The sequence below is a fragment of the Gossypium arboreum genome, chromosome 10 (genome assembly GCF_025698485.1).
Source record: "Gossypium arboreum isolate Shixiya-1 chromosome 10, ASM2569848v2, whole genome shotgun sequence".
NCBI lineage: Eukaryota > Viridiplantae > Streptophyta > Magnoliopsida > Malvales > Malvaceae > Gossypium > Gossypium arboreum.
In genome coordinates this window covers 127,497,936-127,513,913 of record NC_069079.1, presented here as the reverse complement: position 1 = coordinate 127,513,913, position 15,978 = coordinate 127,497,936, and the positions used below count along the sequence as shown (strand labels likewise).

Here is a 15,978-nt window from a genome sequence, read left to right as displayed (position 1 = left end):
GTGGCTATGATTTCCATGGGTCCTGCTTTAATTAAATGCGTCTACTTGGGGTTGGTTTTTATGGTCAATATTTTTTCTACTTGTATGATATTATCGTATTAAAAATTGCATGGGCCACTGCTCCTTAACTTATTGCATAGATGATGTTTACTTAATTAAGGATTATCTTAAAATATATAAGTTTTAGATATTACTCAAATAATATCGTATAATTAATTTTGAAGACATACAAATATTATTCTTTTCTCAATCACATATAATATCATCTCTAATTTAATTAACTTTAATTACAATAATTAAAATTTTGGAAAAAATATTGAAATTATATGACTGAAATAAATTAATAATAAATAAATAATATTTAAAAATATTTAAATCTAATTAAAAATAATAAAACTGATAAAAATCATAAACAAAAATTGAAAAAAGAATAAAATTAACCATTAAAAATCTAGAAAAACACTAGTAAAAAAATCAAATTTTGAAAAATTATAACCACCATTAGTGGTTTTATCAAATTTTGAAATTCGATTAAAATTTAAAAGAAAAAATTACCTATCTAAAAATTAAAATAAATAACAAAATTAAATGCATAAAAATAAAAAACGATTCGAAAGCAAAGAAATAAAAGACCATTAAATTTGAAAAATTAAAATAATTTAAAATTATAAAACAAAAAAAACATGTTATTTTATTTATTAAAAATTTAATTTGTTAAGTAATTAATTTAATTTAAATTAAGTTAGAAAATATAATAAATATAGATGAATGTATATTTATTTTTGGTGAAAAAACATAAAGAGAAATACAACTTAAGAAATTCTAAAAGACGCAAAAAGCTTTGTCTTTCTAGATAGTTGTAACCTCCACATCAGGAGGAATCTCAAATATCTGGAGGGAAGTCTTCCAAAAAAGACTGATCTTTGCCAATTGGTCCGCAATTAAATTACACTATCTAATAACATACTTGGTTTCCCACTGATCTTCAGAATGTAAAACTCGTTTAATTCTTCTAAGCAAGGTAATGCCGAGGTCCACAGTTTCTTCCATCTTCAAGGCCCTGACCACTTCTAAATTATCCGTCTGGATCCTGACTCTCTTATACCCTTTATTTAACAAAATGAGAATGCCGTCAAGAATACCCCAAAGTTCTGCTTCCAAAGGTGAACATCTACCTAGATAATGAGTGAATCCCAGGATCCAATTTACATCTCGGTCCCTAACCACTCCACCCGCTGAGGCATTTTCGGAGGCCCTAGCCATTGCTCCATCAATAAATAAATGCACCCAATCCTGTGAAAAGTGATGATGAAACCCCGAAGAGCTTGATCTAGCCTTGGTCCTAAGAAGGAAAGGCTCAAAATGTTGGGCCCAACTAAGAGAGGACTTGAGAACATCATAAGCTGTCCAATTAATATTTTGGAAGATGAACAAATTCCTATTCTTCCAAATTCTCCAAGTGATTAGTCCAAATAGGCATGACCAAGTAATTCCCTTATCCTGCAACTTAAGATGACAACAAAGATTAGTTGAAAACCAAATTTGAAAGGGATTAGAAAAGAACCTGTCTTGTTTCTTTAGAGGACTATAAGCTTCCAAACTTCCTTGGACTTCGAGCAATCACGAAACACATGCATGATGTCTTTAATATCATGACCACATTGTGAGCACACACTACTTTGCCCAATACCTCTCCTAACTCGTTCAGAATTAGTAAAAAGTCTCTATTTGGCCATAATCCAAAGGAAAAGATGAACCCTCTGAGGACTTTGATACTTCCAAATGAACTTCCAAATATCATCTTTAGGGCTCCAAGAATTTTCCTTTAAGGCCTAATAAGCACTGCGAACGGAAAAGGATCCTGATCCAGAACGAGCCCAAATGATTCTATCCTTACCACCAGTCGAATAAGGAGGAGGAATACTTACAATCCGTCTTATCATGTCTTCAGAAAACCAAATACAAAGTATGTCAACATTCCAAGAGCCGTCCTGAAGCACCTAGTCCTTCAGAGTACTATCCAAATTAAGTTTATCATGAGCAGAAACATAGGGGAAAAGGGAACATCAGGTATCCAAGCATCTTTCCAGCTACGGATTGTAGAGCTTAGATCAATGAATGTATATTAAGACTTACATTTTAAAAATTGATGATGTGGCATTTTATTATTAATGTCTAAAAATTATATATTTTAGAATCATCTTAATCTAATTTATTCCCTATAATAAAATGACAAGGGGAGACCTCAAAGTAAACACTGGATTGTTCCAGTAAGATCACAACTATGGAGCCCCCCATTGACATGATGTTTCTAATCAACTTTGTATACTTTCCATATATGTAAATATGCAGAAACTAACCCAGTACGCTAAGTAAATACTATATTCTTCTTTTTTACAAAGAAGGTCCAAATTTGAAGGTAAGGATATTAGGATTGAAGTCGGAATTTTTTTCGAAGGTCGGAATAAGGTGGTTTATTTTTATAATAGTACAATTTTTTTCTTGTTGTAGATGTTGTTACCCACAACACACAACTCCTTTAGAAAGCTAAAGTTCCCAATGTAGGGTGATAAAGAGTCGGAGAGTTTGAGGAATTTCAATTCCAACTTGGTGACTCTCTATTGGAACTAAGAAAATAGAATGAGAAATTTGACAGAAACTTGAGCTAGAAGGCTCGATTTCTTGTTGAAAAAAAAATGCAAAAATAGCTTAAAAACTTGAGTAAAAAACCAAAGAATGAAGAAAAATTTCTGAAAGATTTCATTACTACTGAATTGAGGCATAAAGCCATTACATATACCAGTCAATAAGTTGATCAAAAGTAAGGAAATGTCACCTAAACATTTACCTAACACTGCTAAGTAACCTAGTAAATTGATAAACATAACTTGCACACATAGTAAAGTTGATTTATCAATCCATCAGCACCTAATTACATCAAATATGTTACCAACTTAGTTCAAATCTAACTAAGTAACAAAATATTTTCTTGAAGTGACAAAATCAGTAGCATAGGCTCTAGCTACAACATGTATGGCTCGAGCTGCATGGTCTGCTTCTTGTGCTACTCCTTGTCCTGCATGGAAGCTAACTTCAACACTCCTCCTTAGCTTGCATGCTGCAAACTCCCAACTTTGCTCTCAAATCTTTGAACCTTGACACACAAAGAAGCTTGGTCAAGATGTCAGCTAACTGATTTTCTGAACTGCAATGAATCAGTTTAACTTCTTGAGATTGTTCCATTTCCCTAACAAAATGAAACTTTATCTTGAAATGCTTTGTTCTCCCATGAAACACTGAATTCTTTGCATTGCAATAGCAGATTAGTTATCACATTTGATCTCTGTTGCTTCCCTTTGGTGTAGATTCAAATCTGTCTTGATTTTTCTTAGCCAAATAGCTCGATTAACAGCTCGTGCAGCCATACCATTACCATTCGTATAAATCAATGTGAAATTAACACTAACAAGTTGGTGCTGTTAGATTTGTAAAATAAATCTGAAATAAAACTTAATAAACCAGGATCTATCATGTCAAATCATCAAGAATAAATTAATAACAAATCAAGAACAAAGCTAAATGCAGAAGCGTACCTGAATTCATGAATTTTTTGAAGTTTTACCGGATCTTGGGGATTTGATCTTCCAAATTAGTACACAAGAAATTCAGAGAATATCTGCTCTCTCTTTCCTAATGATGGGATATTAAAAAAGATAGCTTGTGTATAATTTGGGGACCATAACCCTAATATTACGTTAACATATTAGTTCTAATCAAATTCTAATAAGCCCATCATTAATCAGAATTTGATTAGAATTCAATTACTAGAGTATCTACACATATTTGACCCATAATTTATTTAATAATTAAAGCCCAATAAAATTTTAACCAAATTAGATTACTTTTAATTTGGGCTAACCTATTATGATAGTAAATAATAACATGTAATTACCTTTATTATATATGTGATATCCATATTTTTCAATAGGTGCCACAACTCCATACCGCTTCCTTAATCTCCTTCAACGTGAAAGATAACTCTAGTTTCGCTGCATCTTTCTCAGAAATCTTCTTAAAGTTCAAATCCGTATCCACAATCCATTTTCTCGATGAGCAAATTATTATTTGTAAATTAGGTTGCAATTAAATAAACAACTGAAAGAGCAAAATAACAAAGATGAACACAAGAATCGGCTTATAAGTATTTTGCACTAAAAAAAATTCCTCTAATAATAGAATAACTGCTCTCTCTCTAATTTGTACATAAACACATTAATAAGTCTTTTTTAAATACGCAATTGTTGACACGTGGTCTTCTTTTAAGGCATATCATAAAAAGAGATTGTCTTTATCGATTGAACTTCTATAAAATAACATCACTTCAAATATGATAATCGGATCTCACTAAAACCCTATAAATCATGTCTTTGCTTCATCACATATATATCTTCAAAAATCACAAATCAATTTCAATCTTGTATATTGTTGCTCAAAACCCTCAAAGGGATGTAAGAAATTCAACAAGATTTTTTTTGATAAAAAAATATGCCAAGAAATGTAGCAAAAATTTACACATCGTTTACTTGCAAAGCGAGTTGCAATTGATGATGTAACTAGCATTAACGTAAACAATAGTACTAATTATTATTAATTTATGCATCTAAAGTCTTAACATGCTTGACATACCATCAAGATATTGGCCAAGTGATAGTAACTTGTGTGGAGTCAAATTATGTCGGTACGATGTACAAGGTTCCATCTTTCTGTATAACTAATTTATATACGTTTTGTTTAACCAAAATAAAAAAGTCATATGTTATGACGAGTGGTTATCTTTTTGGCTTAACAATTGATTGTTGTTAAAATGGATTGTCTTAATAATAAAGAAACTTGGAATAAGATTGTCTCATGTCTGAATTCAGAAAGTCAAAAGTCAACTAGTTGGCTCTTGTCTGGAATTTAATGACGTTAACATAAAATATGGAAATTATCAATGGGAAATCGAGTTTTGCTGATGCTTGATGAAATTGACAAAGTTCTGTTACCTGAAAGAAGCATTGTAACTTATGCCTTACTAATTGAAGGGTATTACTTTATTTCATCAAGTGTCATGTCCAATATTCTACATTATTGATTTCTAAAGTCAAACATTTTGACAGACACTTCCAATTCCAATACAATAAGATGTAGAGTCAAAATCCAACATTGTTATTTAATATCTGATTTGATCACAATCCAGTTGCTTATAATGCAATGACGAAAACCAAATATTAATACAAATTATTAATGGAAAATCGGACAAACTCTCCAAGCAAAATGTGAATAAAAGAGAATAACAAGCACTTTCCTAGACCAGAGCCAATCAGTTCATCCATATGACGCCTTAGATATCTGAAACTAATTAAGAAACAACGATTTATCTTAACATATCATATCAACTGAAAAGTAGTGGAAATGCGACTTGAGTGTCGAAAGGATTGACTATTTTGCTAAGTCAATAAGACATTATTACCTGCTAAATGAGCAGCTTGTGAAGTTTGAATCTCATGATGTACTCGATTTGGATTATAAGTCAGCATTTCTTAATGGTTTTCTCAAGGAGGAAATTTTCATTGAACAACCAGATGGGTTTAAGGTCCTAGGAGAAGAGGACAAGGTCTATAGGTTGAAAAAGGCACTGTATGGCCTAAAGCAAGCACCAAGGGCCTGGTATGACAGGGTTGATGCATACCTGTCTAGGCTCGGGTTTGAGAAAAGTGTTAGTGAAGCTACACTTTATGTGAAGAGGTCAGAAAGTGAGACTTTGCTGATTGTGTCACTCTATGTGGATGATTTGCTTGTGACTGAAAGCAAAGATGAATTGATTAGTGAATTCAAAGTGCAAATGCAAGAAGTGTTTGAAATGACAGATTTGGGAGTTATGTCATACTTCCTTGGTATGGAAATGAACCAATTTGATCAAGGCATTTTCATTAGTCAACATGTCTTTGCTTTGAAGATTCTCAACAGATTTTGCATGACAAATTGTAAAACCGTCAGCACACCAGTGGCTTAAGGAGAGAAGCTGACTAGTAGTGGGAATCAAGAGAAGGTTGATGAAAAGAAATATCGAAGCCTAGTAGGTTGCTTGCTTTACTTAACAGCAACTATGGTGTTAGCCTCCTATCGAGATTTATGCACTGCTGTGATGTGGTTCATTTTAAAGCAGCTAAAAGAATCCTCAGATATGTCAAGGAGACTTTGAACTATGGAGTCAAGTTTGAAAAAGGAAAAGAGCTTAAGCTGACTGGATATTCTAGTAATGATTGGGCTGGCTCTATTGATGACATGAGGAGCACCTCTGGTTATTCCTTTACCCTTGGATCAGGAGTTTTTTTGTTGGAGCTCAAAGAAGCAACAAACTGTTTCTCAATCCATAGCTGAAGCAGAGTACACTGCAGCTATTAATCAAGCCATTTGGCTTAAAAAGTTGGTATGTGATTTGAATGAAGAACAAGTTGAAGCAACTGAAATCAGGGTTGGTAACCAGTCAGCATTTTCCATAGCCAAAAATCCAGTTTTTCATGGCAAAACCAAACATTTTAAGATTAAATTTCACTTTGTTCTAGAAGCTGCGCAATCAAAAGAAGACAGTCTTGTTCATTGTAGCTCAGAAAACCAATTGGCTGATATTTTAAATAAGTCACTCGGTACTACAAGGTTTGAAGTCTTAAGGAGCAAAATTGGTGTTTGTTGCGTACAGTCCAAGGAAGAGTGTTGAGCATTGGTCTGCAATGCAACATGTGACCAGCAGCAGCTCATCAAGCAGACCAGCTTTGGTGCTGAACCGAGTGCAGCAGCTAGTTTCATTCATTTTGCTCATTTTGTTTCTATGTAACTTAAATTAGCTTCTTCGTAACTTGTTATCAAAGTTGGTAGGATTAGTTTTGATTTGAACTTGATGTAATGGCTGATATGTCAGCCTACTCTTGTGTGTAATTCAAGCTTTGTTTTAGTCGTATTAGTGGGAGCAGTTAAGTCATTAGGTAACTGCTATGCAAACTTGTATTTCATGTATATTTTGCAATCTTAATGAATAGATTATTAGTTTTTCAGTCATCTTCAATTCCAAGCTTTCTCCTATGTTTCTTTGCTTCGGTGTCTTTTAATCTCTTAGCAAATTTAAGTTTGTTTCATGTTATATTGCTGTCAATGTTCCAACAACAATACTATAGGAACAATACCAGAAATTGCATTTCCGAATATGGCGAAAACTGAAAGATTTCTCAGTCGTCCAAAAGATTCAGGTATAATCCCACTAAATGCATTATACGTTAAACCAAGTTTCTCCAAGGATGACAAGTTCCCCAACGATGATGGGATACTCCCTCTCAAACTATTGTGGACAAAACCCAATACTTTCAGGTTTGACAAGAGACCCAACGAAGCAGGTATTTCTCCTATTAGTCGATTGCCCATCATATTGACTGATGAAAGCTTAGAACAAGCAGATAAATTGGAAGGAATTTCACCACCGATGGAGTTATTGGCCAGGTGTAATGCTTCTAGTCTTCTTAAACCACCCATCTCTTGAGGAATTTGGTTGTAGAAGCTGTTGCCCACAAGACCCAACTCCCTGAGGAAGCTTAAATTTCCAATATAGGGTGACAATGGTCCAGAGAGTTTGAGGATTCGAAGTTTCAGCTTGGTGACTCTTCGATGCTTGCGACAGCATGTAACACCGATCCATTGATAGAAGTGAATGGAGCTATTCCAGGACTCCATAATCTTGAGTGGATCACCAGTTATCTTGGCTTTGAACTGGAGTAGAGCTTGTCGATCAGTGTCATTTCCTCTAATTAGAGGGCTTGCTGTTGCTAAACGAAGCAAGTTAAGACCCTGCAAGTTGAAGAATGAGAGAAGAATCATAAGGAAAAAGGAGCTGGATGCTTGAAAATGTTTTTTTTTGAGGGCTCCATCAACTTCAAACAATTTGTTAGTTGATAAGATTTATTTGTAATTGAGAGTGCGTGGCTCATCATCAAGAACCAGAGTGCAATGTATAAGTAGTTTTCCAACTATGGAATTTCAGTGGCAAAGAATTTGGGATTCCTTAAATGTGCAGATTGACTGTTTCAAATCATCTGATTATATGATTAAGCAAACCGGTTTAGTCCAGTTCATCAATCATCAACCCCCTTCTTCCATCAACTAATCAATCAAAGACCTCCACTGATTGGCTAGCTGTTGAAGACTATGTAATTTATGCATCTCCTGCCAATAGATGTAGAAGATAGTGGGATCGAAGGATATCTTAGATTAGTGCTATGTTAATGGCACATCACATTAAGTGGGTTGTTAGTAATGATTATGAAGAACAACCCCCCAAGTCTTGCACTATAATAGAGTCGTTTTCACTAAATACTTTTGCCCCCACTTATATATTTGTTCACTTTATGGCATTATGGGAGTTGGCTGGAAATTTAACCCAAGGCATTCAATTGGTCTATGGTTGAAGTATTTGGAAATGGGTGACTCTGTAAGAAAGAAAAAAAAAAGGAATATAAATTACAAAGGATTAGTTAATGATTAAGGTGTCCAAAATCAATGCAAGTCATAAAAGAATTGATTTCATTGTTTTTAATATTTTATGGATAAATTACAAGAATAGAAGAATCGGTTTACTTTTTGATTTAATGTATAAGAATTAATTTTCCTATTTTTGAGTAGAAAGAACAAAATGTAATCTAACTCTTAATACAAGAACCTACATGATATTTTTACCTTAATATTCAATAATATTAAATATGATATACTATATCTGCATTAGATTTGTATATTTTTCATGTCATAATTAGAAAGTGATAATTAAATTACATTAATTTTCATGGTTGAACTTGCCAAGTAATTTCTTATAATGGTTTGTTGCTAATTCTTGGCAATGTAGCAGCATATGACTGAGGTAGTTGATTTATATGAACTTAACCAAAGTTGGTTTTCTTGTTTCTATAATATTTTAACACGTTTTACTTGTGGGTTTTAGTAATTTCATAGATTTTTAGCATTTGATTTTTGTTATTATTATTGGACTATGTATTATTTATTATTATATTTTTTTAATTTGTGATTATATTATAGTCTTACATTTTTTAAAATTAAATAAAAAATACATGATAGTAATAAAATTTGTTCCTATGAACAGCCATTGACTAACGTGTTCAATACCATGACCGATACAATAAGATGCAAAGTCAAAATCCAACATTGTTATTTAAAGTCTGACTTCATCATAATCTAGCAGCTTATGATGCAAAGACAAAAACCATGTATTATACAAATTACAATGAAAATTATTGGTAGAAAACAGGAAAAAAAACTCCATATTTATTCTATTTTCTTGGAGAACATCAAGCACTTTATCGGACTTAAGCCTCTTTGAAGTTCATTCATACAACACCTTAGATACCTGCAACTGGATTTATTTAAGCATATCATATCATCAGAACAGTAGAAATCTGTTTAAGGGTGAGTTTGGTTAAATTAAAAATTGGAGGATGAGAGGACCGAGTGGAAAAATGAAATTTTTTTAAGTGTAATTAGTAGGGAAGAAAAATGAGAGGACAGAAAATAAGAGAAATGATTATTTTTCATCTTAATATATAAAATCAATCCTTCAAAGTTGCAATAGTGAGAAGAGAGAATATGAGAGAGATGTGTTTGTTAAATTAAAATTATGCATATTTTAAATGTTGGGAAAGGATTATATGAAATAGTGACGCCACATCATCTGTATCCTTTTCCAATAGTTTTATGCCACATCAGTACTCTTATCCTGAATTTCAAGATTTTATCTTGAAAAAAATCAAATTTAAATTAAAATACTAAAATTTAGGATAAAAATACTGATGTAACATAAAACTATTAAAAAATGATACAGATAACGTGGCGTCATTGTTTCATACAATCCTTTCTCTTTAAATATTTTACCCCAAACACACTTCCGAATAGAAAAATTATATTTTTCATTTTTTTAATCTTCTTTCCACTTTATCAAACTAAACTTAAGTGACGAAACAAATGAATATTTGACTAACATAGAAGACACTATTACCTGCTGACGGAGTAGCATACAAAATTCAAATACCACGACGTAACCGAGTTGGACGAAGAAGCTTCTCTCTAATCGAACAAAGCTTGGTAATAGCATTACTCATGTCCATCCTCTCACTCGGTGATTCGGTAGAACAAGTGAGTCCTATTTTGAATATTGAATTCAAACACTGAAGATGTATGTCATTTCCCAAGTTGTTTTCATTAAGAGTGATGTCCGCAACTATTCCTCCTCTAACACTTTCTTGTAGAAGAATGGGATCTATAATCTCAACCACTCGATCAGGCAAAGCTGTTTTGACAAAGTTGTGAAGACCTAAACCTTCTGTAAACCTTTCATTTGTTGGGCTTTTCCCTGTTAACATCTCTAACAAGAGGATGCCATAGCTATACACATCGCCATTTGTTGACAACTCACTTCCCATGCCGTATTCTATAATTAATTTGTCACAAAATACATATATAAATAATTGTAGTGTAAAACCTCTAAATATACAACGAGACTGCTTTTAGATCCATTTTTTTTTCTTTTAAATAATGAAAGAAATGAAAAAAAGTGAACATACCAGGTGGAGCATAGCCGATTGTTCCTCTTACTCCAAGGGAGCTTGATTCATTAGTAGAATTGTTTGGCCATTCTCCAGAAAGGATTTTTGCTAAGCCGAAGTCACTTATATGACCAACCATTTCCCCATCGAGTAAAACATTGCTAGGCTTGAGGTCACAATGAATGATCGGCATCTCACAACGATGGTGCAGATATTCGAGTGCATGCGCAACATCTATGGCCACATTAAGTCTTTGAAAGAAATTTAGGTTTCTCAATGTCTCTGGTTTACTCATGGCAACAGATGGATGTAGCCAATCCTCCAAGCTTCCATTTTCCATGAACTCATAAACCAAGGCTTTAAAATCATTGCCTTTATAATCGATACCTGAAATGGCTGTTAATACCTTGACAAGATTACGATGTCGAATGTTCTTCAAAGCCTCGCATTCAACCAAAAAACTCCTGGAAGCTCTATGATTCAGAAGATTAAACACCTTTACTGCAATAAATGCTCCATTCGCTTCAAGAATTCCTTTGTATACATATCCGAAACTTCCCGAACCAACCAAATTCTGAGGGGAGAATCCGTTAGTAGCCCTTAGGATGCTTTGGTATGATAACTGTAAAAGGGAATTTTCTACATGAGTTGTCGTTGGCTTCTGCTCTTTTTTCTTTCTAAACCAGATGATGAGGAAAATAGAGAATACTAAAGTCACTCCTGAAATCACAACAATTATTGTGATCTTCAATTTATGGGATGTGTTTGCTGATGTTTTGGAGTTACACCTCGACAAGTGTAATTCAGGGATGCCTCCTCAAAGCTTACTATTTCCCTCGACAAATGTAGCACTTGCATTCTTAAATACTCCTTCACTTGGTATTAGTCCCTCCAAATCATTGAAAGAGAGATTTAGATACTTTAATGCCCCAAATCGCACAAGAAATTCTGGAATCCCACCGGAAAGATTATTGTCAGATAAGTCCAATGCCTCAAGACCTCTTAATGAACTCAAAGATGATGGAATGGGTCCTTCAAACAAATTGCCTTCCAAGAACAACTTCTCTAGACTTACACAACTACCTAGATTTTTTGGAAGCAAACCAGATAATCTATTTTGAGAAACATCCAATTCACCTAGAGTTTTTAGTTTTTCTACTTCAATAGAAAGTTCACCAGTCAAATAATTAGAGGATAATTTTAATACAATGGACAAGGATGGAAGTCCAAGTACTTCAGGGGGTATTGGTCCACTAAGATTGTTACTAGAAAGATCCATTACAAGCAATTTTTTGCAATTACCTAAACCTGAAGGAATGCTGCCATGAAGATTGTTAAAATTTAAACTAAGTCCGATTAACTCTGTTAAATTTCCAATGGAGTGGGGAATAGTCCCAGTGAAAAAATTAATATTAGCGGAAAATATTTTTAGCTTTTGAAGCCTCCCAATATTAAAGGGAATGGGACCTGATAGTTGACTTATTGAGACTTCAAGCACCTCCAAATTGATAAGATTTCCTATCCCATCTGGGATTTGTCCCAAAATGTTGTTCCCACCCATCACTAAACCCTGAACCGTGCTAGAAAAATTGCTAATGCATTTCGGAAATTCCCCTCCAAAATTATTTTTGCCTATAGCTAGATATCTTAGTTTGGTATTGTTGACTAAAGTGCAAAGAAAGTTCAAGTCACCTTCTCTCCCATGTCCCAAATGATTTTCTCCTAGTTCAAGGTTAAACAGTTTATCTAGCTTTTCTAATGAAGGCACATTTCCATTGAACCTGTTTCCATTAAATTCAAGTACATTAAGATTTGTGGCATTGGATGCTGAAATTGGAATTTTTCCAGAGATTTGGTTTTCCCCTACAGAAAAGAACTCAAGATGAGGCATATTGATTTCTAAATCAAAATGAAGAGTACCTTGAATCTTGTTTACACCAATATCAAAGGCTCTAATATTGGAGAGATTAAACATTGCGACAGGAACAATACCAGAAATTGCATTTTCGAAAACGGAGAAAAGTGAAAGATTTCTCAGTTGTCCAAGAGCTTCAGGTATAATCCCACTTAATCCATTATGCGACAAATGAAGTTCCTCCAGGGATGACAAGTTCCCCAGTGAAGATGGGATATTCCCTTTCAAACTGTTGTGGGAAAAACCCAATACTTTCGGGTTTGACAAGAGACCCAGCAAAGAAGGTATTTCTCCCGTTAGCTGGTTGCCGCTCATATAAACTATTATAAGCTTGGAACAAGCAGATAAATTAGAAGGAATTTCACCACTGATGGAGTTATTGGTGAGGTCTAATGCTTCCAGTCTTCTTAAACCACCGATTTCTTGAGGAATTTGGTTGTAGAAGCTGTTGCCCACAAGATCTAACTCCCTGAGGAAGCTCAAATTTCCAATGTAGGGTGACAATGATCCAGAGAGTTCGAGGATTCGAAGTTTCAGCTTGGTGACTCTTCGATGCTTGCGACCGCATGTAACACCAATCCATTGACAGTAGTGAATGGAGCTATTCCAGGACTCCATAATGTTGAGCTGATCACCAGTTATCTTAGCTTTGAACTGGAGTAAAGCCTGTCGATCAGTGTCATTTCCTCTAACTACAGGGCTTGCTGTTGCTAAACTAAGCAAGTTAAGACCCTGCAAGTTGAAGAATGAGAGAAGAATCATAAGGAAAAAAGAGCTGGACGGTTGAAAATATTTTTTTGAAGGCTCCATCAACTTGAAACAATTTGTTAATTGATAAGATTGATTCGTATTTGAGAGTTTGTGGTTCATCATCAAGAACTAGAGTGCAATATATAAGTAGTTTTCCAACTATGGAATTTCAGTGGCAAAGAATTTGGGATTCCTTAAATGTGCAGATTGACTGTTTCAAATCATCTGATTATATGATTAAGCAAACCGGTCCAGTACAGTCCAGTTCATCAATCATCATCCCTCTTCTTCCATCAACTAATCAATCAACGTATAACACCTCAAAGCCCGGCCCAACAAAATAATATCAAATTTCTAATTTTTTTTTCCGAAACCTCTTTCGCTCTAACTTAACAAAATTCTGTAAAAGGCTTAATTACTTGGGTTTTGAAAACGATTATCTAAAAGTTGTTGGAATAAAGTTAAAACCATACCGATTTGTCCTTAATCAGTTTGCAGAGATTTTAGATTTAGCAAATTGTTACTTGAAATTAAAAAGAAAAAACAACATTGCAGCGGAAAAACCGTCATTTTACAATAAAGCGAAATTCATTAAATTGACACTTAAAATTAGGTCGATTATTATTAAAGAAAGGAAAACAGTTGAGTTGGGAAAAGCCAATGTATGAAAACACAATTTTAATCGAGTCCAAAGTTCAAAACTCATATCATAGTCCATATAATTTAATTACAAACCGAATGAAAATAGCTTATTCAAACTTAATAAAAATTTATTAAACCAAACTCAGATTGAATAACGAGACCTCCTGTTAGTTGAATCTAACACCTAATTTCATGGATTACTTAAGAAGGAAAAAATTAAAAGAATGAACTACGAAGCTCAGTATGAGAACAATTGGTCATACATTGAAGTACCAATGTCTAATCATACTCAGAGATCACATAAAATTGAGTTACCATATCACTTAACATATACGTATTTGTGGGAAGTTGCTCAAACATACAATTACCAAGATCAAATCATAATTAGATATCACATCATAATAGAGCACCAAAATGCTTTAACATTAACAGATATGCAAATTTTATATCCATATGTAACAGGACCCAAGGTCCCACCTATCCAGCCGTTATACACCAATTCTATCATCCATTACACACTAATAAAGGTATATATAACGACCTGATGGTCAGAGGTGACGGAAAGTGAAGTTTGGGACTTTGTTCCCGTAAAAGAAACTTGTAAATATTTTTATTAAATATTTACGAAGTTAGTTTAGTAGCGAATTAAATGTTGGAAAAATAATTTTCATGAAATTGAGAGTTATTAAGGTACGGGGATTAAATCGCGTACGGATAAAAAGTTGAATTATAAACTGAAATAACTAGAAGGGATTAAAGTAAAAATTATACCATTAATTAAAATGGTTGGGAGGTGGACGGTCATGGTTTAATGATATATATGCATGAGTATATTATATATATGTTTTATTTATAAGTTAAATAATAATAATAGTAGATAGTGGAAATGAACAACCAAAAGCATTTCTTTCTTTTTTTTATTTTTACATGCAAAATTGGTTTGAGAAAGGAGAAAAGAAGAGATCCACGACACTAAGAGTTTTAAACATTCAAACTTCAATTGCAAACGTAATTTTGGAATCCTCGAGTAAGAAGGGGAAAGACAATGTCGAAGTCAAGTAGCTCGGAATAGCTCAGAATATATGGTTTGTGTTTCTATAATCCAAGCTAAGTTATAAATTACTGCATATTGAATTGTTGTGTATGGTAAGTATTTGAGGTGAGAACTCTTGTACATTAGGCTGAATTGAATCCATAACTGATTGGAGTGGACTAATTTCGTATATCATGAAATATGTTGCTTATGTGAATATTGAATTGAATGTATGTTTATATGTTATAATGTATATATATGAGATTGGGGCATTGGATGTATTGAAAAGTGAAATGAAATACTATTAACTATTTTGGGCTAAGTCGGATATAGATGGCATGCCATAAGATAGGAAAAGTTTAGAGATTTCTTTGACTTCGAGTTGATGAGGCACTGGGTGTCAATTTACTTTGGTTTAACTGATGAGACACTGGTGTCAATGTATTATAGCGCTGGGCGCAACTATTACTTCGAAATTATCTGATGAGACACTTGGTACCAAACTGGAATGTTGGTTGGATTCGTTTATCCGTTCGAATCCGAGTCATGTTAATATGGGAAATTAAATGATAAAATTTAAGTGTTTCATATTGAAATGATAAGGATGTGAATTGGCTAATGAGATGTGAAATGAAATATGAAATGACAAATTTTGTTGTCATTATTGATGAATTATGAATAATGAATTCATGGATTGGAAAGGGAGATGAATAATGCCTTTGTATGGATTGATTTATTAGATGCCTTATGAAATGCAATTGTCATGTATTAGATTTTACAAGAATTGTTGAGTATGAAGAAGAATGAGTAAATTAGCATTATGATTTTGATATACTATATAACATTTCTTAATTATATTTTACATCCTATCTGTTTATACTCAGCGTACGGTTTTGTTTTTTCGTGCACAAGTTAGGTACTTTTCAGTTTGTTGTTAACTTAGCATCCAACAACGAATCCCAGACTCAAGTGTGGTGATGTTCTATTTTGTAATGGCATGT

The 15,978-nt window shown here is 33.4% G+C and overlaps 1 protein-coding gene across 1 annotated transcript; it reads right to left on the bottom strand.

Annotated features, from left to right (window-relative positions):
- Positions 1 to 7,188: 7,188 nt before the first annotated feature.
- On the bottom strand, positions 7,189 to 13,579 carry LOC108466393 (probable LRR receptor-like serine/threonine-protein kinase At3g47570). Its single transcript, XM_053020356.1, is given in 4 exon segments — positions 7,189 to 7,878; positions 10,329 to 10,522; positions 10,656 to 13,284; positions 13,550 to 13,579. Coding segments are annotated over 4 exon segments (3,543 nt in total).
- Positions 13,580 to 15,978: the final 2,399 nt, after the last annotated feature.